The sequence below is a fragment of the Mustela nivalis genome (genome assembly GCF_964662115.1).
Source record: "Mustela nivalis genome assembly, chromosome: X".
In the NCBI taxonomy this organism is placed as follows: Eukaryota; Metazoa; Chordata; class Mammalia; order Carnivora; family Mustelidae; genus Mustela; species Mustela nivalis.
Genome location: NC_139040.1, coordinates 60,167,421 through 60,189,813, shown reverse-complemented (window position 1 = coordinate 60,189,813; position 22,393 = coordinate 60,167,421). Strand labels below are relative to the sequence as shown.

The window sequence follows — 22,393 nt, the reverse complement described above, 5'->3', positions numbered from 1 at the left end:
AGACACATAGACCAGTGGAACAGAGTAGAGAGCCCAGATATGGACCCTCAACTCTATGGTCAAATAATCTTCGACAAAACGGGAAAAAATATACAGTGGAAAAAAGACAGTCTCTTCAATAAAGGGTGCTGGGAAAACTGGGCAGCTATATGTAGAAGAATGAAACTCAACCCTTCTCTTACACCATATACAAAGATAAACTCAAAATGGATAAAAGACCTCAATGTGAGACAGGAATCCATCAGAATCCTAGAGGAGAACATAGGCAGTAATCTCTTCGATATAAGCCACAGCAACTTCTTTCAAGATATGTCTCCAAAGTCAAAGGAAACAAAAGCGAAGATGAACTTTTGGTGCATAATCTTTTTAATGTACTGTCGGTTCCTATTAGGTGGGATCTTTTGAGAATCTTGGCATTCATATTCATCAGGGATATTGGTCTGAAATAAATGAAAGACTTCATTCTTTTTGGTGAATGTGTAATATATATATTACCCAGCCACTCTATTTCATATATATATATATTTTTCACATCTTATTTATCTATTCATCTGTTGATATGACTGTAGTCAAATGATAGCAGAAAATAGAGTGAAACAATCTGAAAATTTAACTGGTTTAATGTTCAAGGTAGTTTATTCATTTATATGTCTGGCACCTCAGCTGGGATGGCTGAAACAATTGAGGATCATTTGGTTGTTTCTCTCCATGCACAGGTTTCCTTTGCAACATGCTTATCTCAACGTGGCCAGACTTTTCCCATGGGTGTTGGCTTTTTCTCATGCATGCATTCCAAACATGAGTTTTCCAAAAATTAGGAATCAGAGCCCACCAATTGGTACTTCTCAACTGACCATTATTTTGCTCCTATCCCAGGGAATGTTTAGGCATGTCTGAAGACATTTTAGCTTTCATAAGTAGAGAGAGGGTGTAACTGGCATCCTGTTAGTAGGAACTAGGAATGCTACTAAACGTTTTATAATATACAGGATAGCTTCATACAACAAAGCATTATTCAACCTCAAATGTCAATAGTGTAAAATTTAAGAAGCCCCATCTTAAAGTTTAGGCCCAGAACTCAAAGTCTCACTTCTGCCACGTGCTATTGGTCAAAGAATCCACAGGCTAGAATTTTAGTTACTAGACACTATGAAACAGAAGGGCCCTGGACTCAGTGATACCAGGCACAACTAAAGACAGACATCAGGTGCCTTTTGAATACATAATTGTAAATTAATTGAAAGTGTACATACTGTAATGGTTAATTATATGTGTCAACTTGGAGCATACTTTTGGATGAGCTTAAGATTGAAACTCATGAACTTTGAGTAGGCAGATTGTGCTCTATAATGTTGGTTGTTCTAATACAATTAAAAGGCCTGAATGCAACGAAAAGACTGATCTCTCTGAAAAAGAAGTAATTCTGTAGATAACTGCCTACATCTGCACCATTGGCTTTCTTGGTTCTATAGGCTGCTGGACTTCAGACTGGAACTTCAATGTTGTCTCTCCTAGATTTTGAGCCTGATAGCCCATACTACAGATTTAGACATGCTGGTTTCCATAATCATATAAGTGAATTTCTTACTATCTATCTACCTATCTATATCTATCTATCTATCTATCATCCTCATCAATTTATCTATCATCTATCCCCTATTGTTTCTGTCTCTTTGGAGAACACTGACTAATTCAGATGCTCATAGCTCCTCCTATATCTTGGGTTCTCAGAATATCTGTAGTCAAATTTATATATCCAGACAGGAATTTGAAGAATTCCTCTCTAGAAAAATTCAATAACTGAAGAGAAAAGTTTCATAGAGAATGGCATTGGTAGATCATTCTAATTAAACTTCATCATTTCTAGACATCACGCCATGATGCCTTTAGTTCACAAGTTCCAAACAATTAGCATTTTTTTCATTTTTTAAATTTAAATTCAATTAGCCTACATATAGTACAATGATATGTGATCCTCTGCAATGTTTCTTATACTCCGCATATGAGTGCAACCAGATAATAATTGTCTTTCTCTGATTGACTTATTTTGCTCAGCCTAATACTCTCCAGTTCCATCCATGTCATTGTAAATGGTAAGTATTCAACCTTTCTGATGGCTAAATAATATTCAACTGTATATATATACCACATCTTTACCCATTCATCTGTCAATGGACATCTTGACTCTTTCCACAAATTAGCTATTGTGGATGTTACTGCTATAAACATTGGGGTGTATGTGCCCCTTTGGATCATCACATCTGTAACTTTGGGGAAAATATCTAGTAGTGCAATTTATGGATCCTGAGCAGTTCTATTTTTAACTTCTTGAGGAACTTCCATACTGTTTTTCAGAGTGGCAGTAATAGCTTGCATTCCCACCAACAGTGTAAGAAGGTTCCCCTTTCTTTGAATCCTTGCCAACATTTGTTGTTTCCTGATCTATTATTTTTTTTTTTTTCCATTCTGAGTGGTGTGAAGTGTTATCTCATTGTGGTTTTGGTTACTTTTTCCCTGATGCCAAGTGTTGTGGAGCATTTTCTCATGAGTCTTGGCTAATTGTATGTCTTCTATGGAGAAATGTTCATTCAAGTCTTCTGCCCATTTTTTGACTGGTTTATTGGTTTTTGGGGGGTTGAGTTTGATAAGTTCTTTATACATCTTCAATACTAGCCCTTTATATGATATGTCATTTGGAAATATCTTCTCCCATTCCATAAGTTAACTTTTAGTTTTATTGACTATTTCCTTTCTGTGCAAAAACTTTTGATCTTGATGAAATCCCAAAGGGTCATTTTTGCTTTTGTTTCCCTTTCCTTTGGATACATGTCTAGCAAGAAGTTGTTGTGACCAAAGTCAAAGTCTGTTTTCCCCTCTAGCATTTTGATGGATTCCTGTCTCAAATTTAAGTCTTCCATCCATTTTGAGCATATTATTGTGTGATGTAATAAAACAGTCCAGTTTCATTATTTTACATGTGGCTGTCCAATTTTCCCAACACCATTTGTTGAAGAGACTGTCTTTTCTCCATTGTATATTCTTTCCTGCTTTTTTGAAGACTAGTTGACCATATAGTTGAGGTCAATTTCTGGGTTCTCTATTCTGTTCCATTCATCCATATGTTTATTTTTTTTCCAGTACAATATTCCTTGGTGATTATAGATTTGTAACATGGCTTGAATTCCAGAATTGTTATGCCTCCAGCATTGGTTTTCTTTTCAACACTCCTCTGGCTGTTGGGGGGTTCCTTCTTTTTTTTTAATATTTTATTTATTTGACAGAGAGAGAGAGAGAGAGATCGCAAGTAGGCAGAGCAGCAGGCAGAGAGAGAGGGGGAAGCAGGCTCCCTGCTGAGCAGAAAGCACAATGTGGGGCTCTATTCCAGGACTCTGAGATGACGACCTGAGGCAAAGGCAGAGGCTTAACCCACTGAGCCACCCAGGCACCCCGGGGTTATTTCTGGTTCCTTACAAATTTTAGGATTATGTGTTCCAATTCTGTGAAAAAATATTGATGCTGTTTTGATGTGGATTGCATTGAATATGTAGATTGCTCTAGGTAGTGTAGATATCTTAACGATATTTGTTCTTCCAATCCATGAGTATTGAATATTTTTTCCATTTCTTCGTGTCTTCCTCAATTTCTTTCATAAGCATTCTATAGTATTTAGAGTACATATATTTTACCTCTTTAGTTAGGTTTATTCCTAGGCATCTTTTGCTTTTTTGGTGCTGTTGTAAATGGGATTGATTTCTTAATTTTTCTTTCTTCTGTGTCATTATTAGTGTACAGAAATGCAACTAATTTCTGTAAATTGATTTTATATCCTGCCATTTTGCTGAATTCCTATATGAGTTCTAGCAATTTTGGGGCGGAGCCTTTTGGGTGTTCCACAGAAAGTATCGCGTCATCTGTGAAGATCAAGAGTTTGACTTTTTTTCCAATTTGAATGCCTTTTATTTCTTTTTGTTTTCTGATTGTTGAGACTAGGACCCTGAACAGACAGACTCATAGCCAACAAGGAAATTGAAGCAGTACTCAAAACTTGCCAAACAAACAAGAGTCCAGTGATGAATGGTTTCACAGATGAATTCTACAAAGCATTTAAAGAAGAATCAATACCTATTTTTTCTGAAGATGTTTCAAAAAATAGAAATGGAAGACAAATTCTCAACTCATTCTAAGAGGCCAGAATTACCTTGATTCCAAAACCAAAGACCTCACCAAAAAGGAAAATCATAGACCAATATCCCTGATGAACATGGATGCCAAAATTCTCACCAAGATACTGGCCAATGAGATACAACAGTACATTAAAGGGATTATTCACCACAACCAAGTGTAAGTTGTTCCTTGGCTTCAAGGGTGTTTCAACATTTGCAAATCAATGAATGTGATACATCATATTAATAAAAGAAAGGACAAGAAGCATAAGATCCTCTCAATTGAGGTAGAAAAAAAAACATTTGGTGAAATACAGCATCCTTTCTTGATAAAAACTTTCCACAATGTAGGTATAGAAGGAACATACCTCAATATCATAAAAGCCATATATGAAAAGTCCATCAAAGGGGAAAAACTGAGATCTTTTCCCTTAAGGTCAGGAGTACAACAGTTATGTTCACTCTCACCACTATTTTTCAACATAGTACTAGTAGGCCCAATTAGCTTTTTAGGGTCTCATTCTTAAATATAAATGTGAAATGTCTTAAATCATTAGGTATTTGAGGAAAAACTCTAACATTAAATGCAGTTACCAAAACAAACCAAAATGGAGGTGGGTTGGGAAGGGAGGACTTTAGAGGAAATACAGCAATATAGGTAATAAAAGACAACTTAATACAAAGCAAGCAAAAGCTAGTAAATTGTAAATTTGATACTGAAGGACAGAAGAGAGAAAAATACTACATTAAGAAACAAGCATAGCCTGATATGGAAAAAAAAAAAAAGAAAAAAGAGGAGCATAGAACAAAAAGAGCTCATGGAAATTAAAATTTAAAAATATAAAATTCAATAAACATATTAAATATAATAATAAAGACAATTTCAGAATGATAAAAAAGAGGAAGGAAAACAGGAGAAAATATTTTTTACAATTGGGGATTAATCTGGAAGATTCAACATTGATGCTATAGAGATTCTGCCAACAGATAACAAGAAAATGGAGATTCATAGTAGCTAATTTCTAAATATGGCTCCCCAATATATCATGCTTCCTTATATTTGTGTCCTTATTTATTTTTCTCCTTTTGGATTTGGGCTGACCTTTGGCTTCTTTGACTGACAAAATGCAGCAGAACTATTATATAGTTTTCAAGACCCAGAAAACCTCAAGCGAGAACTACCCAGCTGAGTTCAATTAACTCATGTGTCTGAGTGAATGGATTAGACACCATATTACATGAAAATTAACACCTCTAACCTCCTACAAGTGCTAGTTTCTGTTATTAGCTACCTTACTATTCTTCTATCATACTATCTTTTAGCTACCTTATTATTCATCTATAACATTATAAAGTTGTAATCATCTAATTATTTTTGTAATTAAAAAGTATTGGTTTCCTCTGCTGGACTATAGGATTTATAGCAGCAAGGAAAATCTCTATTTTCTTTATAGATGTAACCTCTGTACCACAGTACTTACTAACTCAGTTGGCACATAGTCTGTACTAGATAAATATTTATTGACTGAATGAATAAAGAATCTAAATTGTGGGGCATCTGGGTGGCTCAGTCAGTTAAATGTTTAACTCTTAATGTAAGCTCAGGTCTTGATCTCCATTTGTTAGTTCAAACCCCACACTGGGGTGGAGCCAGTGTGGAACCTACTTAAAAAAAAAATCTAAATTTCAACACTAGTTAGTATTTGTCATTTCTCATTGGATTTCTAAGATTATTTTTACTACACAAACAAAAATCCTACTGGTCAAAATTAGCTTGTAGGTTAAGCCTATTTGAGAGACAGCAGAACCTACCTCAACCCCCCCACCCAGATTATGAATTTGCTACAAGCAAACTAAACTACTGGATTTCATCCCTTTGTTTATCTATAAAGTGAGAATAATACTACTACTTGTCTCCTTGATTTACTATATGTAAATGTGTTTGTCATTTATATGTGTAACATACACAAAATGCTTAAGATAGTGCCTGGTACATAGTAAACACTTTTGTATGTGTTAAATATTTGAAGAAATTCTTTAATCTTTGGTCAGAAATCCTAATTTATATGAAAAAAATGCCTTTCAAGCTATAAAAACTAAAATATTTCAAAATCAATTATTTCACTTTGCAATTACTCCTTTTTTAAAAAGGATTTTATTTATTTATTTCTCAGAGAGAGAGAGAGAGAGAGAGAGAAAGAGAGAGCACAAGCAGGTAAAGGAGAAGGCAGAGGAAGAAGCTGGCTCCCCGCTGAATAGGAAATGCAATGTGGGACTTGATCCCAGGACCCCAGGATCATGAACCCAGCCAAAAGCAGACATCCAACTGACTGAGCCACCCAGGAGTCCCTAATTAGTTCTTTCTTTCTACTCTGGAAACACACACACACATACCCTTCCTGTTATGTAATCTGTAACTCAGTTTCTATAAACACTGGGGTTCATTCATATTATTTAGTAAAATCCACAACACAAAGCCTGGACTACCTAATATAGTTGCTGAAGAATTAAATGCATATGTTTTCAGGTAACATACAGTAAACCATAATTTTGATCCTTAAATAATATTTATTTTTTCTGGATTTAATGTTTGACTCTTTCAAAGAAATGGTTTTTAAAATCTGCAACAAACAGTCAGACTGAACAACTCTAGTTAGAGAGGTAATAGGTGAAAAAAAATGATTACTATTCCAAATAAAATTAGACTTTTGTCTACTCATCATTTTCCAATTTAAGGAATTCAATATAATCTGAAAGACTATTGTATTCATGGGAAGCAAATGAAGCATTATTAAAAGTGGGTAATAGTCTTCTCCTACCCACTTAAGCCCCCATGTTGCATCACCACTTCCTCATATCAGGGAGATCATATGATAGTCTTAAATCCATGTATTTTAAGATTAAAACAAATATATCTATTGGATAAATATTACATTAAAAATTTTTCTGTATTCTGGAAAATTACCTTTACACAAGTAATTTACCTACTGTCATGGTATAGGTTTAACTGAATTTCAGCACAGGAGGTTCTAAATTGCAGCTGATTTGGTGGACTTTTTCTCTGTTCTTTACATGTTTTTAAATTTTTTTATTTTTTAAAGATTTTTTATTTATTTATTTGACAGAGATCACAAGTAGGCAGAGCGGCAGACAGAGAGGGTGGGGGGAAGCAGGTTTCCTGCTGAGCAGAGACCGCCCCCCACCCCATGCTGGGCTCCATACCAGGACCCTGAGATCATGACCTGAGCTGAAGGCAGAGGTTTAAAACCACTGAGACACCCAGGCACCCCTGTTCTTTACATGTTAATCAACTTGTTCCTACAGTTCTTTTTCTTTTTTCTTTTTTTTTTAATTTTGGAGAATTGCTGCAATAGTATCTTGAAGAAAAATAATTATTTTTGGACCAAAACATTGCTGTTGGAGGATTTTCGAAACCTAATTAAAAAAAAAAAATGGTGTCAAGATTTATCTGTGTGCTCTCAGTAGGTCATCAATAATACTTTTTATATTATGACTTATGTGTAGACTCCAACTTTGACATGCACTAGTTCTATGCCTCCCTTTGTTGGTATCATACAAAACATGGGATTTTTATAAAGATTAATAAAGTTCAGCATGAAACATTTTAAGTGCTATTAAGGACAAACACTAAGGGCAGACTTTGCTTTATATAGCAGATGTACACTGAAGAATTGCGTATATATTTTTTTATTATTTTTTTTCCACATCAAAAAACTGAATTATGCCTTACCATATAATTAGAATATAATTTCAAAGACGTTCACATTAAACATTTTTATTTTGAGACATACTATCACTAGCCAAAATCATGCTTATTAATGGGGCAAACCCTCTAAAGTCAGAACAGAAATTTTTATTAAAACTTCACTATATACTCAGAAAATCAATTCTTTAATAAATCAGTATATTACAAAAATTGTGTTGTCAATGAGATAATTAATAAAGATATTTCATATTATTAAGGAAACTCCACGTGCACTTTTTTTTTTAAGAGAGAAAGAGAGTGGTGAAGGACAGTGGGAGAGAATCTTAAGTAGGCTCCATGCCCAGTGCAGAGCATGATATGGGGCTCTCTTTCACAGGCTTGTAAGATCATGACCTCAACTGAAATCAAGGGTGGGACACCTAACTGACAGAGCTACCCAGGTGTCCCCCAAGTGTACTTCTCAAACAACTTTTCTCTGTGGTGTTCCCTAAAGATTTTTTTACACCTTTGTCCATTTCTCCACAACTTTATTAAGTATTGTTCTGCTGTAGTAGATTTATAATTCATACCCACTTTCACTTACAGTAATGGTATCTGTCTCTTTAAATAAGAACTCCTCTACTCCATTTTTCCCTCCACATCTTACTATTTTAGAAACTTTTAGAAGAGAAATTATATGAATCAAAGTTTTAATGGTAAAGGGAAAGTAGGATTCAATTAAAACAAGAAGATATATAGCAATAGAAGACCCACAAGACCAGGTGAAGCATTTTAGTGCCATAGTGTAAAGGAATAGTCCTCCTGTAGTATACTATGATATTCTTGTTATGTGAATGCTTTATTATATAGTTAAAAATAATATTGTAAGGTGAAGATGGCTATCTCTTTATATAGAGGGTAGAATTTCACAAAGTTAAGATTTCTGCCCATCACCTGAAATGTGCTTTTAAAGAGAAAACCAGCATTGTTACTTTTTTTTTTAAAGATGTTTATTTATTTGACAGAAACAGAGAGATCACAAGTAGGCAGAGAGGCAGGCAGAGAGAGAGGGAGAAGCAGGCTCCCCACTGAGCAGATAGCCCGTTGTGGGGCTCGATCCCAGGAGCCTGGGATCATGACCTGAGCCAAAGGCAGAGGCTTTAACCCACTGAACCACCGAGGTGCCCCACAGCATTGTTACTTTTATTTAGCCTTGACAATGAAGGGGACCAAGCATTTAAAAGACCAGTTCCTGTATTTGAAGTTATGACAGTACACTTTCTATGGTTGTGGGATATGACTAGGAAGTGGGGGGATACAGACAAGGTTCCTATATATTTAACCATCCCTTTTAGGTCAATTTTAATTACTGTAGCATTGCAGTAAATTTTGATACAGGGTATGAAATGGTACAAAGCCTGTCAGCCCTGTGAAAGAGGCAGAGACAGAGGTTTAAGCTTTGGAAGCTGGACTTCTGAATTTGTTTATTTTCTTTTTTATTCTTAATATGTGTGGAGCCTTTGAAAACCAAGGAAGTTAAGCAAGAAAAGAAAAAGAAAAAGATACTCACATTGGAAAGAAGTAAAATGAACTCTATTTGCAGATGACATGTTCTTATAAATAGAAAACTCTAAAGAATCCTCAAAATACCTATTAAATCTAATAAATGAGTTCAGCAAAATTACAGGATACAAGATTAATATGCAAAATTCAGTTGTATTTCTATACATTAGCAATTAAAAATTCAAAATGGAAATAAAAATCCATTTACAGAATCAAAAATAAAATACTTTGGAATAAATGTAATCAAAGAAGGGCAAGACTTGTAAACTCTAAGAACTACAAATATTGCTGAAATGAAAGATACCTAAATAAATGGAAAGATATCCCAAGTTAATGTACTGAAAGACAATTTTTAGTAGACATAAGGATCAATGGTATAGAATTGAAAGTCCAGAAATTAATCCATACATCTGTGGTCCATTGATTTTTGAAGAGTGTCAAGACCATTCAATGGGGAAATAATGTTTTCAGGAAATGATGTGTGGACAAATGGATGGCCACATGTAAATGAGTCAGAGATTTAAATGTAAGAGATAAAGCTATAAAACTCTTAAGGTGTATGGGTATATATCTCTGACCTGGGCTTTGGTAGAAGATTCTTAGATATGTCACCAAAAACACAAGCAATAAAAGAAAAAGCACATTAGACTTAACTCGAAATTTAAAAACATGTGCATCAAAAGACAGCAACAAGAAAGTGAAAAGACAACCCACAGAATGGAGAAAAATTATGCAAATGATTATGACTGATATGACACTTGTATCTAAAATATGTACACATCTTACAACACAATACTGAAAAGACAGCCCAAGAGAAAAATGGGCAAAGGATGTGTTAGACACTTTTCCAAAGATAAACAAATGGATGATAAGCACATAAGAAGATGCTTAACATCATTATGGAAATGCAAATCAAAATCAGCATGATTTCAATCACCTCCCAATAACCCCACTAAGATGGTTGCAATAAAATATAGACAATAAGAAGTTTTGACTAGGGCATGGAAAAATTAGAACCCTCATACATTGCTGGTGAGAATACGTGAAACTGAAGCCACTTTGGAAAACAGTCTGAAAGTCCCTCAAAAAGTTAAACATGCCATTACTATATAACCGAGTGGTTCTACTCCTAGATATATACCTAGGAGAAATGAAAACATACATGAGCACAAAAAGTACTACATGTATATTCATAGCAGCATTATTTGTAATTGATAAAAATATGGAAACATCTCAAATGTTCAAGAAGCAATGTAGTATATCAATGGAATATAGTATTATTCAGCCATAAAGAGAAATGAATTGACACATGCTGCATCATGGATGAACCTGGAAACATGCTAAGTGAAAGAAACCAGACACAAAGGCCATGCATTGCATGATTTCATTTATATAAAATATCTAGAATAGGCAAATCTAAAGAGGCAAGTTAAATTAGTGGTTAACAGGGACAGGTGAGGAGGGGAGTGGGAATGGAGAGATTGCTAATTGGTACTTTGATTTTCATTTGGGTAAAAATGTTTTGGAATTAAATAGTGGTAGTTGCACAATATTTTGAAAGCACTAAAAAAAATCACTGAATTGGAAATGGTTAAAATGGTAATTTTTATGTTAATTTATCTCAGTGCAAAAAAATAAAAATGCTTCTGTGAACATCACAATAGAAAAATCAAGCACTATATTATTTCGCTAACTATATTTTTAGATATATTTTAAAAAAATAATAATTTTTGAAGAGAATTTTTATTAAGGTCAATCTAGTAAAATTTTGTGGATATATAACCAGAATTGCCCTTCTGAAAAAAACAAAATTGTAACTCTTTTAAAAATGGAATTGCAATTTTATTTGTTCACAAGCTGATAATAAAGTTATATCTGAGAAAGAATTATAACTCTCCGCATTACAGAAAATAGTTAAGCTTTCTTTTTCTTTCTTTCTTTTTTTTTTTTTTTTTTAATAAAAGCAACCTAGACAACCACAAGTAGTTTGGAAGAATGTTTTCTGGATCTCCCCACTTTGTGAAATTATCACAGATAGGAGTAAAATTAAAATTCAAAGATTTAACACATAAGTCACACAAAAGGAAATTCACTGACAAAGTTGAAAGCATAGTTTCTTATATATTCCATTATTATGATCACAAAATGTATAAAGGTTTCATGTTAGCTACTTTGTGATTAATAATCAGTATGAAGATGCTTTGAAATTAAGCTGATGTTAAAGAAATGTTGTATTTATAAAATATTTGATAAAAATATTCATTTCTATAAACATTACAACATGGAGGCACATATTACCAAATTATGAAACTATTGGGCAACTTTAAACAATACTCTGAGTTTCTTTTTTTTCATATTTTTTGACTCCTTCTTTTTCAGCTACTTCTTTTCTGACTTCAGCCTTCTTTTTATTTTCCTCTCCTTTCCCTCCATCTTTCCCATCTCCCTTCCCATTTTCTTCTGTTCCATCTTCCTCTTTTCCATGTTTGCTCTCTTTTCCATCTTCTCCTTTCTCATTTCCACCGTCCTCAGTTACACTTTTCTCCTCTTTTCTATCTTCATTCTCTTTTCTGTCTTCTTGCTTTTCTTCTCCTGTGTCTTTTTCATTTTCAAATTCTTTGACATCTTCTCCTTTCCCTTTTTCATCTCCTTTTTCTTTTTTCTCTTCTTCTTCCTTTCCATCTTCTTTTTCTTTTCCATCTTCATCTTCTTTTCTATCTCCTTTTCCATCTTTGTTCTCTTTCCCATCTTCTCTTTTCTCTTCTTTTTTGTTTTGATCTTCTCCATCTCCTTCTTGATCTTTTTCATCTTCTCCAGCTACTTCCACTACTTCCTTCTTTTCTATTCCCTCTTCTTCAACATATTCGTTTTTTTCTTCTTTCATTTCCTCAAGTTCTTTTTCAGGAGCTGGTACCTATATGTATAGAGAAATTTTTTAAATATTATATTTGAAAATTTAGAACTATTTTCCTTAAGTATTTAGACAGAATTATAACCATTTTATGAAAGGAACTATACTTAATTTACAAGAAGGTAATTTTCCTGTGAAAAACACATCTCAACTATCACAAGATAAGAAAAACATTCTAAGAAATAGGATTAACTAAAATATCTTCACACACGGGGTGCCTGGGTGGCTCAGTCGATTAAGCGTCTGCCTTTGGCTCATGTCATAATCCCATGTCCTGTGATTGAGCCCCACGCCAGGCTCCTTGCTCAACAGGGAGCCTGCTTCTCCCTCTCCCTCTGTCTGCCACTCCCTCTACTTGTGCTCTCTCTCTCTCTCTGTCAAATAAATAAATAAAATATTAAAAAAATAAAATATCTTCACACAAACATGTATAATTAGATATTTCAAACAGTAAATTCAGGAAAATATATTCACATACAGAATTTTCATTACAAATATGGGAAACAGTAAATACAGAAAAATGACATATATTCTATAACACCAATTCTCAATGAGAAAACAAAATGCATTCCTTGAGGAAATAATATTTTGTTTCCATAATAGTGAGATTTAAGTTTTCTCTAAAAAAAGTTACTTGGAAAGTCTTTTTTCGGGTAGACTGTGGGGTAAGAACTAAGATGGCAGTGTACTAGGAGGACCTTAGGTTTGCCTTGTCCCCCAAGCATAGCTAGATAACTATCAATCATTTTGAATACCCAAGAAATCGATGTGAGGATTGATAAAACAAACTGCACAAATAGAAGCAAAGAAGAGGCCAAATGGAAAAGCCAGGATATGCGGACACATGGTTTTGGGGAGAAATAGATAGTAGGTGCTATGGAAGGAAGGGAGCCCTGGTCATAGAGAAAGGTGAGAGAGAGTGGTGTGCACAGGGAAACACAGAAGGAGAATGCTTCCCCAAAGCCACTGGCTGGAAAAATGAGGGGGTGCTGATTTCTGTGAGCTTTTAAACCAATGGGGCTCGAAGACTAGAGTTTTAGAGGGACCCAGGGACAAAGGAGCAGGACGGCACCATTTCCCTCCTTTGTTCCTCAACATAAACTGATCATAGAAATCAGAAAAACTCCATTGACAGTTTAACATGCTTACCCCAAGACCTGTCCTTGCCATGCTCTGCTGGTACTGCTTTTCTCAGGCAAGTGTGTCTAAGTACCAGCACAGCAGGCCCCTTCCTCAGAAGACTAGCACAAAACCCTGCATGCACCGCATCTACTGAACATAGAATTCTTCAAAACTTCATCTCTAGTGGAATTAGTATCAAATCTCTTTTAACAAGCAGACCTGTACATACATAGTTAAAATTCACCACACTCTGGCCAAGGTCCAAACAATGCCCACTGCAGGCAAGGAGAACCTCTGCAGACTACCGATCTGGGGATGGGGCAGCCAAAACACAGAAGCAGAGTGCACACAGCACACACAAGAGACACTTCTGGAAGGGCCAGGCCCTGGATACTATATGACCTCTTCTTCATAAAGCCATTACTGTCAGGAGCAGGAAACACAACAGGCTTCCCTAATACAGAGAAGAAGACAGAGACCTAGACAAAATGCCAAGAAAGGAATGCACTCTAAAAGAAAGAACAAGAAAATGTTAAAGCCAAGGCTCTAACAGAAACAAATGTGAATAATACACCTGATTTGGAATTTAAAGCAACAATCATAAGGATACTAGCAGGGCTTGAAAAAAGCGTGGAAGACATCAGGGAGACCATTACCAAAGATATAAAAGAGCTAAAAAAACAGACTGAAATGAAAAATGCAGCAACTGAGATTTAAAACTAACTTGATGTAATGACCACACATATAGGAGAAGCAGAAGAACAAATAAATGATACAGAAAATAGAATTATAGAAAATAATGAAGCTGAACAGAAGAGATACAAAAAAAAGATTGGAACATGGGAGTAGACTTAGGGAACATAGCAACTCCATCAAACAAAATAACATTCATGTCATATGAATCCCAGAAGAACAAGGGAGACAGAAGGGGGCAGGAGGTTTATCTGAGGAAATTATAGCTGAAAACTTTCCTAATCTGGGGAAGGAAACACACATCCAAATCCAGGACACACAGGGAACTCCCATGAAGATTAAAAAAAAAAAGAGGCCAACACCAAGACATATTGTAGTCAAACTTACAAAATAAGGTGATAAAAGAAAAATTCTAAAAGCAACAAGACAGAGGAAGTAGGTAAGATAGCACAGGAGTAGGGATGACCCTAAGTTTGTCTCATCTCTCAAATAAGGCTAGATAGTTATCAAATCATTCTGAACACCTGAGAGATCAATCAGAGATCTGAGGACAAATACTGCAAGTCTACAAGTAATAAAGTGAACAACTTTTAGAAGGTAGGAGGTGCAGGGACTTGAGTCTGGTGTGATATAGCTGTGGATATGGGAGAGATGAGGGGAGCCTGCTTAAGGAGGCTACTGGATAGTATTAAAACAGCAGAGTGCAAAATCAGAATGTTTGGAAGTATGCTATAATGGAGGATGTGCCTGGCTTAAATGTGCCCAGGTAGAAGAGCAGGGCAGAATTTCGGGTGTTATACTGTGGTCTGAAGATCCCCTGGATCTCAAGAAGAATGGGTCATCCTAAACACTGCACTATTCCCAGGCATAGGAACAGGGAAGCTGGCTGAGAACAGTGAGTCTAGGTGCCAGGTATCTGCTCTGCATTGCCATAAATTCTGAACCACTGTGCAGTCATGTGACCACTTTCTTGGGCCAAGTCTGACAAAAGGCAGAAGTGTGGCAATATTCTACCTGGGAGGAACAGCAGGGGTCTACACTATGGGAGTCCCTAAAGTTAGAATTTTGAAACTCATTCTCATGCCTGAGATAAAAACAAAACAAAACAAACAAACTCACTCAGACATAGGCAGGGTAAACACAAGGTTCTGACAGAAACCAGGGAAAGATGATTGATTTCTCTTATGAGCAATCAACTCAAGTGCTGGGAATGTGAATTTTCAGCTCCATGGCTAGAGAATATGGCACCGCCATATTCATCCCTCAGTGATGAAAGACTTCAGGGAGCCATCAAAAGAGTCCAGAGCTACTTACACCAAGTCCTGTCTCCCTGTGCACTGGAGGTGCATATTCACCTAGGGCAAGTCCACATGAGAATCAGTGCAAGAGGCCCCTCCCCCAGAAGACCAGCACAAACAATTTGCTCAGGTCAAGTCTACTGATCATAGAATACTGCAAAGCTTCAGCTCTAGGGGAAAATAGTATCTAGCCTCCTTTGTACTTCTTTTTTTCATTTATTTTCTTATTTTTTCAAAAAATGCTGGTGCTTTGATCTTGCCCCAGATCTTCCCCAGCTCCAGAGCTATAAGAAATAAATTTCTGTTGTTTTAAGTCACTTGGTCTGTGTATTTGTTATAGCAACTAGAATGGGATAAGACACTATAGAACCGCTACTCATTTAATGTTTCTCAACTTTTAAAATACAAGGCAAATAAGATTTTCTCAGTAGCACCCATTGTTAAAACTTTCAAATGGATAAATCTATTAATATTATAAAATACCTCCATAATTTTGGCTTCTCCATTTTCAGCATTACATTCTCCTTTAATAACTTCTTGCTTCTTTTCAGCTATTGCTTTGGCACCTGCATCTGTATTTTTTTCCACTATATCATTTTTTGTCTTCATTTTCTGTCCAGCAACACAAAATAATAAAAACAAATATACAACTTAACTGATATGTTAATTAAATGGCCCAAGTTATTTTATCAGCTGCTGTAATGATTTACAAAAAGCTTTAAAATACCCATATAAACTTAATATCAACAAAAATATGACTTGACACTTTTAGTTTCATCCTAAACCTAAAACAGCATTAAAAATGAATAATGTTCTGGGACACCTGGGTGGCTCAGTGGATTAAGTGTGGGATTCTTGGTTTCAGCTCAGGTGATGATCTCAGGGTCCTGGGAGTGAGCCTTCTGTAGGGCTCCACACTCAGCACAGAGTTTGCTTTCCCCTCTCCTTTACCCTTTGGCTCCCTGTCCCCACCCCATCCTCCACTGTCCCTGTTTTTGCTCTCTCTCATACAATTAAGTAAAATAATTCTTCTAAATGAATAATATTCTTTTTGTATAAATTAAATAAACTTTCTTTTAGATGAGAAGCAACAGGTTAGAATACTGACCAGTGGTCACTCAGAGCTAACTGCAACAGATTAAGACTTTGATAAATTAACTCTTTTTGACAAGAGGGGGAGTTTATCTGTCATGTCTCATAATTAGCAACAGGGTTTTATTGATAGCAAAGCTTCCAGTGGTAATAATTCAGAGAAATACTATGTTAGCAAGAGCATCACTTTAGATATATTTGAAAGAGATAACCTAAAGAAGAGCTGACTCAGTATATGTATCTACAAGTTTGAAATGACTTGAATCATGACCAAGAAATCTCTTTGCCTTTGTGTGTAAAAAGCACTAGATTAAGGGCCAGAAAAATTGTGCTTGAAATCTGGATCTGTGACTTATTTGATGTGATCTTGAGCACAAGTATAAATCTTGTTGTGCATGTCTTTTATATGTAAAGAAGGGTAATAACACCCAACTCATAGGGGTATTATAAGGAGCAAATGACAAAACACATGTGAAATTGATTTAGAAATATAAAATATAATATAGGTATATTATTACTATTTTAACACATGGGAAACTGAGAGCCAAGTAGGTTAATGCATTTTAAAATCCATGATCATACAGTATTTGTTTTATTGTAGCATTATCTTCTATTTTTGAAGGACATAAAGTGTTTAATATCTTTTTATAAACTATTTCATTTATTTATTTGAGATAGAGAGAGATCATGGGTGGGGGGGAAGGGGCGAAGGAAAGGGAGAAGCAGACTACCCCACTGAGCAGGGAGCTCAATTCCAGGACCCTTAGATCATGACCTTAGCCCAAGGCAGACACTTAGCCACCCCGGTGCCTGAACTTTCTTAATAACCTATAAATTGGATACCTAATTTTATAGAATAGTGACCTTCAAATGTAAAATAGAGAAAAAAATTAAAAGCCTTTCTCTTCTGTTGTCCACTTATTGTTGTTAAAACTTCATTTGCCCTAGTTTTAGCAGTTTTTTAATAAAAGAATTCAAAGCCTTTTATAAATATGACTATAATTTACAGTTTCTCCAATCACAAAATGATGGGATTCGATGATTTTAATGTTCCCCCTAGCTTTAAGGTTTATGATTTTAACCAATCTTTAAAGTATTAACTATACCTCAGTAAAGCAATATTAAAAATTAGTTGTATTATATTTACACATTATTACACACAAGTAAATAAATACAAATATAAAGTGAAAACTGAATTTAATATTGAGGCTATTTTTATTTCTAGTGTTGTTAGCCACAACATCAGAGTATATAATTCTATATGAAATCAATTGTATTCATTTAAAAATAATGTATGTGAAAACACTTTGCAAACTGTAAAGTACTATATAAATGTTAGTTACTACTATTATTACTTTGGTTACTACAGTTTTCACTTTTTGTTTTCCAGAAACATTGGTGTTGTGACTATATGATGTCAAAGGCATGTACATTTTATAGGTCTACCCAACTAAAATTTTGTTTTGCTTCTTCTTAATGAAAATACCCAAATGCAGTGGACAATCACAGAACATGAACAAATATCCCTTACTCAAAAAGCTTACATATACCATATGGTATAATGTAATATATTACTAACTAAACAGAAAACAAAGAAAGTAAAATGATTAACTGCATGCCTTTCCAAAAAAAAATATTTCTGAAGTAAAGCAATTTTCTCTCAACATTCCATGTTAAATATTTACCTTTGGAGTTGATGTTCTTTTGGGCTTCAACTCTGGTGTAATGGGCATGGGCATCTGCATCAAAAAACACAAGTCATGAAGGGGAAGGAGGAAATCATAACTGAAGAAAGATCACTAATCATGAAATCCAACCTCTTAATTTAAATAAATGGGCATAGTTCAGACTGAGCACTTGGTGGGGGGGACAACAACATTTCCTTGGTGAGAAAGATTTTGCTAAAACATCCAAGATAAATCTGAATAAAATAACTAGTATTGTCCAGAATTCCCTGAATTTTAAAATTACATTTTACAATACATGGGAAGCTTTCTTTTAAAGACCACTTACAGCAGACAGTCTGGCTGATCTTCTCTTTGGCTATAAGTAAAATAATAACAATAATAATAATAATAATTAGTTAATAGAATTATGGATATACAAAATGAGTTATTTATATTGTGAAAATATTTAGTGTAACACTACATGAACATTGTTTTTAAAGAAGAATTTATGAACTTAAGTAGAAAAAATATATATAAATTTTATATATATAAATAAATATATATATATATATATATATATATATATATATATATACCCATTGCACAAGCCTAGAAAAACTCAGCGGCGGGAATCTCAGGAATGGGGATGGCTATTAAAAACCATTGCTTTCTGTATCTGAGCAGCCCTTCAGTCTGGGAACTATCAAGCTATTACACGATTCATATAGCCCCAGAGTACAGGGGAATTTCTATCTTACTTCTATGTTCTAGAAATAGGGAAGGTAGATGGAAAAAATATATATAAATTTGTATATATATAAATTTTTATTTTCCTTCCCCTGGACCCTTTATATAGATAAGGAATAAAAATCCCAAATTAAACTTCAATTACTAAGCTAAATGAATGCAATGGCTAATAACAAGGAAATAGAAATATAGCCCCTTCTTGCAAACTGACAAAACATTTTTTTGTCTCTTAAAAAGAATAGCTCTCTCCAGATCTTAAGTATAAGGTCCTAAATTTCAAGAAGTTTGGAATTTTCAATACCTGCTATACTTCTGAAAGAGCTCACTTGCATACCATATTGGTACTCATATGGTACAAATATACAAACCAGCGTCAATTTTTTAGCTGTTTATGTGTCTCAAATTCACAAAGCAAGTGGATTTTTTCCAACAGATTCTAAAACTAAACAACAACAAAAAGCTCACCTCCTGCCTCATGTCACCTTGACCCGCAGCCTTATACAGACGAGAAAACCACACAGGAATAAGATCATTGATATAAACACACAGATCAGAAAATATTGCATGGATTACAGTTGTAACATAACCACTTACGACTTTCTTCCTGGATTCTGTCTCAAGTCACCACATGTTACTTCCTAGTAGCATGCTACATACTGCTCTCCACTAATGTGCAAATGTGCACCAAGATGCAAATGTATTCTCAGGACCTAAGTTTACACAAGTGATAGTCAATTCCATCCTTTTGTATAAATTGCATCTCCTAAAAGCAAACCTTTTAAATTTTAAAATCCACCTGCTATAGCCAGTGTTAAAGAAAAAAACAAAAAACCAAAACCAAAACCAAAACAAACAAACAAAAACGTGGGGGGGTGGGGGCGCAGAATGAAGTCAGAGCTTCATGCAATTTCCCTGTTTTGCCTTATGTTTTATATGCACTTGTACCTATTGGACCCTCCCTACAGACTGGACTATTCTTTCCAAGTTTTCCATACAAGAACTACAACCCCAACAATGCTTCAGTGTCTTTTTCTTCTCTGTCTCCTTTCTCTCTCTCTCTCTGCTTTCTTTCTTTTTCTTTTTCTTTTCCTTCCTCTTTTTCTTTTCTCTTTTCTTTCCTTTCTCTCTTTTTGTTTTCTGCCTCTCTTTCTTTCTTTTTCTTATTTTGGAAAGAACCTTTGCAGTGTCAATGCATTATTCTGAGGAGTTGGCCAAGGATTTTAAAACTTGCCACCACTACCTGCTACAAGGTTGCTCTCAGCTCGGTAAAATAGCAGTACCCATTGCACAAGCCTAGAAAAACTCAGCGGCAGGAATCTCAGGAATGGGGATGGCTATTAAAAACCATTGCTTTCTGTATCTGAGCAGCCCTTCAGCCTGGGAACTGTCAAGCTATTACACGATTCATATAGCCCCAGAGTACAGGGGAATTTCGATCTTACTTCTACGTTCTAGAAACAGGGAAGGTAGATGGATAAATAGGAATAATATCAAAACAGTCACTGGGTGACTCAGTGGGTTAAAGCCTCTGCCTTCGGCTCAGGTCATGATCCCAGGGTCCTGTGATGGAGCGCTGCATCGGGCTCTCTGCTCAGCGGGGAGCCTGCTTCCTCCTCTCTCTCTGCCTCTCTGCCTACTTGCGATCTCTTTCTTTCAAATAAATAAATACAAAATCTTAAAAAAAAAGTCACAATGTTTTACATCAGCACAGTGTTTTACAATTTTATCTATCAAGCAATGAAACAGCATTTGATTTCACTCCTAAGAGATCCCTCCCAAAAAACAATGAACAAACACGCGAACAAACACCAGGTGTGAATTTATCTCCTCTCCAAGAGAAGAGTCACAAAATTTGAAGTGAGGGTTTGCAGACTACCTGCAGTCTGGAATAGCTCAGATCAATTCTGCATTTCTAAAAGGGAACAAAACCATGCTACCTCACATCAGCAATAGTTTATCTTACTCAGTTCTCTTGCCATCTCTCCATCTTTACCCAGAGAGTTTGGTGAAGTCCAGGTGTCTTAGCCCTGAAGTTGCTAAACTGCAGAGGTGAATCTCTGCCTTCTTTCTCTAGGACAGTTTGAAGTTTGCGCCGCCTAATGGCACAGGATTACAACTGCGTAGCCATCTGGCCTGACAAGAAGTGGAGGAGGGAAGGGGGAAAAAAAAAAAAAGGAAAAAGAAAACGGGAAGAACAAAGGCAAATACTGGAGGAAGCCACGGCTTAAGTTACCCCAAATGGGACGGTTCCCAGAGAAGAGCCGGAGGCTGAGGAGGAAACTGGTGCCTGGAAGTGTGGCTGAGAGAAGCGTTCTCCAATAGGGTAAGCGGAGGAAGGGGGATGGGGTAGGAAGCGACAGCACAGCGCTATGGCTGTTTATAATTCAGCATGGAGACACCTCTTAAACGATTTATTTCCCTTAAACAAAACAAGCCGAAAGCGAACTACTAGTTGCATGCAAGACCATCCTAAATCTTACACCGATCTTTTTTGCCCTTCCTTCCCCTTCTATTTGGCATATCACAAAATCTAAGTAGAAGCCCAAATGCTTTTTGAAAAATATCTGCGGATTAGGAAATATGTATTTCAGTCGCTAATTCCCTTTCTAGTTTCCCATTTCACTTACCTTTCTTTTGGGCATTGTTGCAGCTCTCTATAGGAGATCTTAACAATCAGCAGGAAAAAAAAAAGCCGAAAGCAGTCTCCGTCCAAGCGCTCAGGCAGCAACTGAGTTTTCAATGAACTAACTGCGGCACGACCTGTACTCGGCTAAAAAAAACAAAAACAAAAACAAAAACAAAAAAAACTCTCGTTATTGGCAACATGAAATACACCAAGACGCAACCAAACTACATGAATGGATAGCCCGAGTGGGAGCCAGATTTGAGTGACAGGCTGTCAGGCCAATAAGGGAAGCTGATCTGCCCAGGGGGCGTGGCCCACGGACTTGGCCAAAAGCCCTCTTAACGCTGGCTTTTCAGACCGCTTATGTGGTGGAGGAGCACGCGGACTTGATAAATGTAAAATATTCAAGCTTAAGACCGGCGGGGAAGCCAGAGTTGTCTTGATTTTTTTTTTTTTAATGTTGTAATGACAGGCGAAAGTCACTGCAGTTGTTTTCTCCACAATCTCCAAAACCTCCACTTTTACTTACTTCCAGGGGGAACTTGTTTTTGAAACCAGGTTGAGTCTAGGCTCCAGTCTTTGCATTCTGCTTCTGGCAGGAGGATGAAAATGAGCTGAAGAAAGCATTCGCTCCGAAAGTAGAAAAGACTGGAGTTGTTTCGCTGGCTGTGGAAACTCTCCACCAAAACAGAATTGCGGTACTGGCTGGGGAGGGTGCTAAAATGGTGAGTCTCCTGCAGGTGGAGAATCAAAAGAAAACTGTGAGCTGGAAGAGCAGAAGATCTTGAAGGTACAGACACCTGAA

The 22,393-nt window shown here is 35.9% G+C and overlaps 1 protein-coding gene across 4 annotated transcripts; it reads right to left on the bottom strand.

Moving 5' to 3' along the window:
• Nucleotides 1-9,850: 9,850 nt before the first annotated feature.
• Nucleotides 9,851-21,826, bottom strand: HMGN5 (high mobility group nucleosome binding domain 5). Of its 4 annotated transcripts, none has more exons than XM_082716471.1 (6): nucleotides 21,590-21,826; nucleotides 19,428-19,457; nucleotides 18,562-18,591; nucleotides 18,234-18,287; nucleotides 15,940-16,068; nucleotides 9,851-12,346 (listed from the first exon to the last, which is right to left on the bottom strand). In XM_082716471.1, the coding sequence occupies exons 1-6, from the start codon at nucleotides 21,602-21,604 to the stop codon at nucleotides 11,756-11,758; spliced, it is 849 nt and encodes a 282-aa protein (XP_082572597.1). In that variant the 5' UTR covers nucleotides 21,605-21,826; the 3' UTR covers nucleotides 9,851-11,755. The 4 variants fall into 4 exon arrangements, with proteins under 4 accessions (XP_082572597.1, XP_082572599.1, XP_082572598.1 ...); XM_082716473.1 differs by lacking the exon at nucleotides 21,590-21,826 and adding an exon at nucleotides 21,196-21,244; XM_082716472.1 differs by lacking the exon at nucleotides 19,428-19,457.
• Between the last annotated feature and the right edge of the window lie 567 nt (nucleotides 21,827-22,393).

Coding starts and splice junctions, on each gene's coding strand:
- HMGN5 (XM_082716471.1), bottom strand. Junction 18,288..18,561: donor GATCAGCCAGACTGTCTGCT/GTAAGTGGTCTT, acceptor TTTTTGATGCAG/ATGCCCATGCCCATTACACC. Junction 16,069..18,233: donor AAAGAACATCAACTCCAAAG/GTAAATATTTAA, acceptor GTTGCTGGACAG/AAAATGAAGACAAAAAATGA.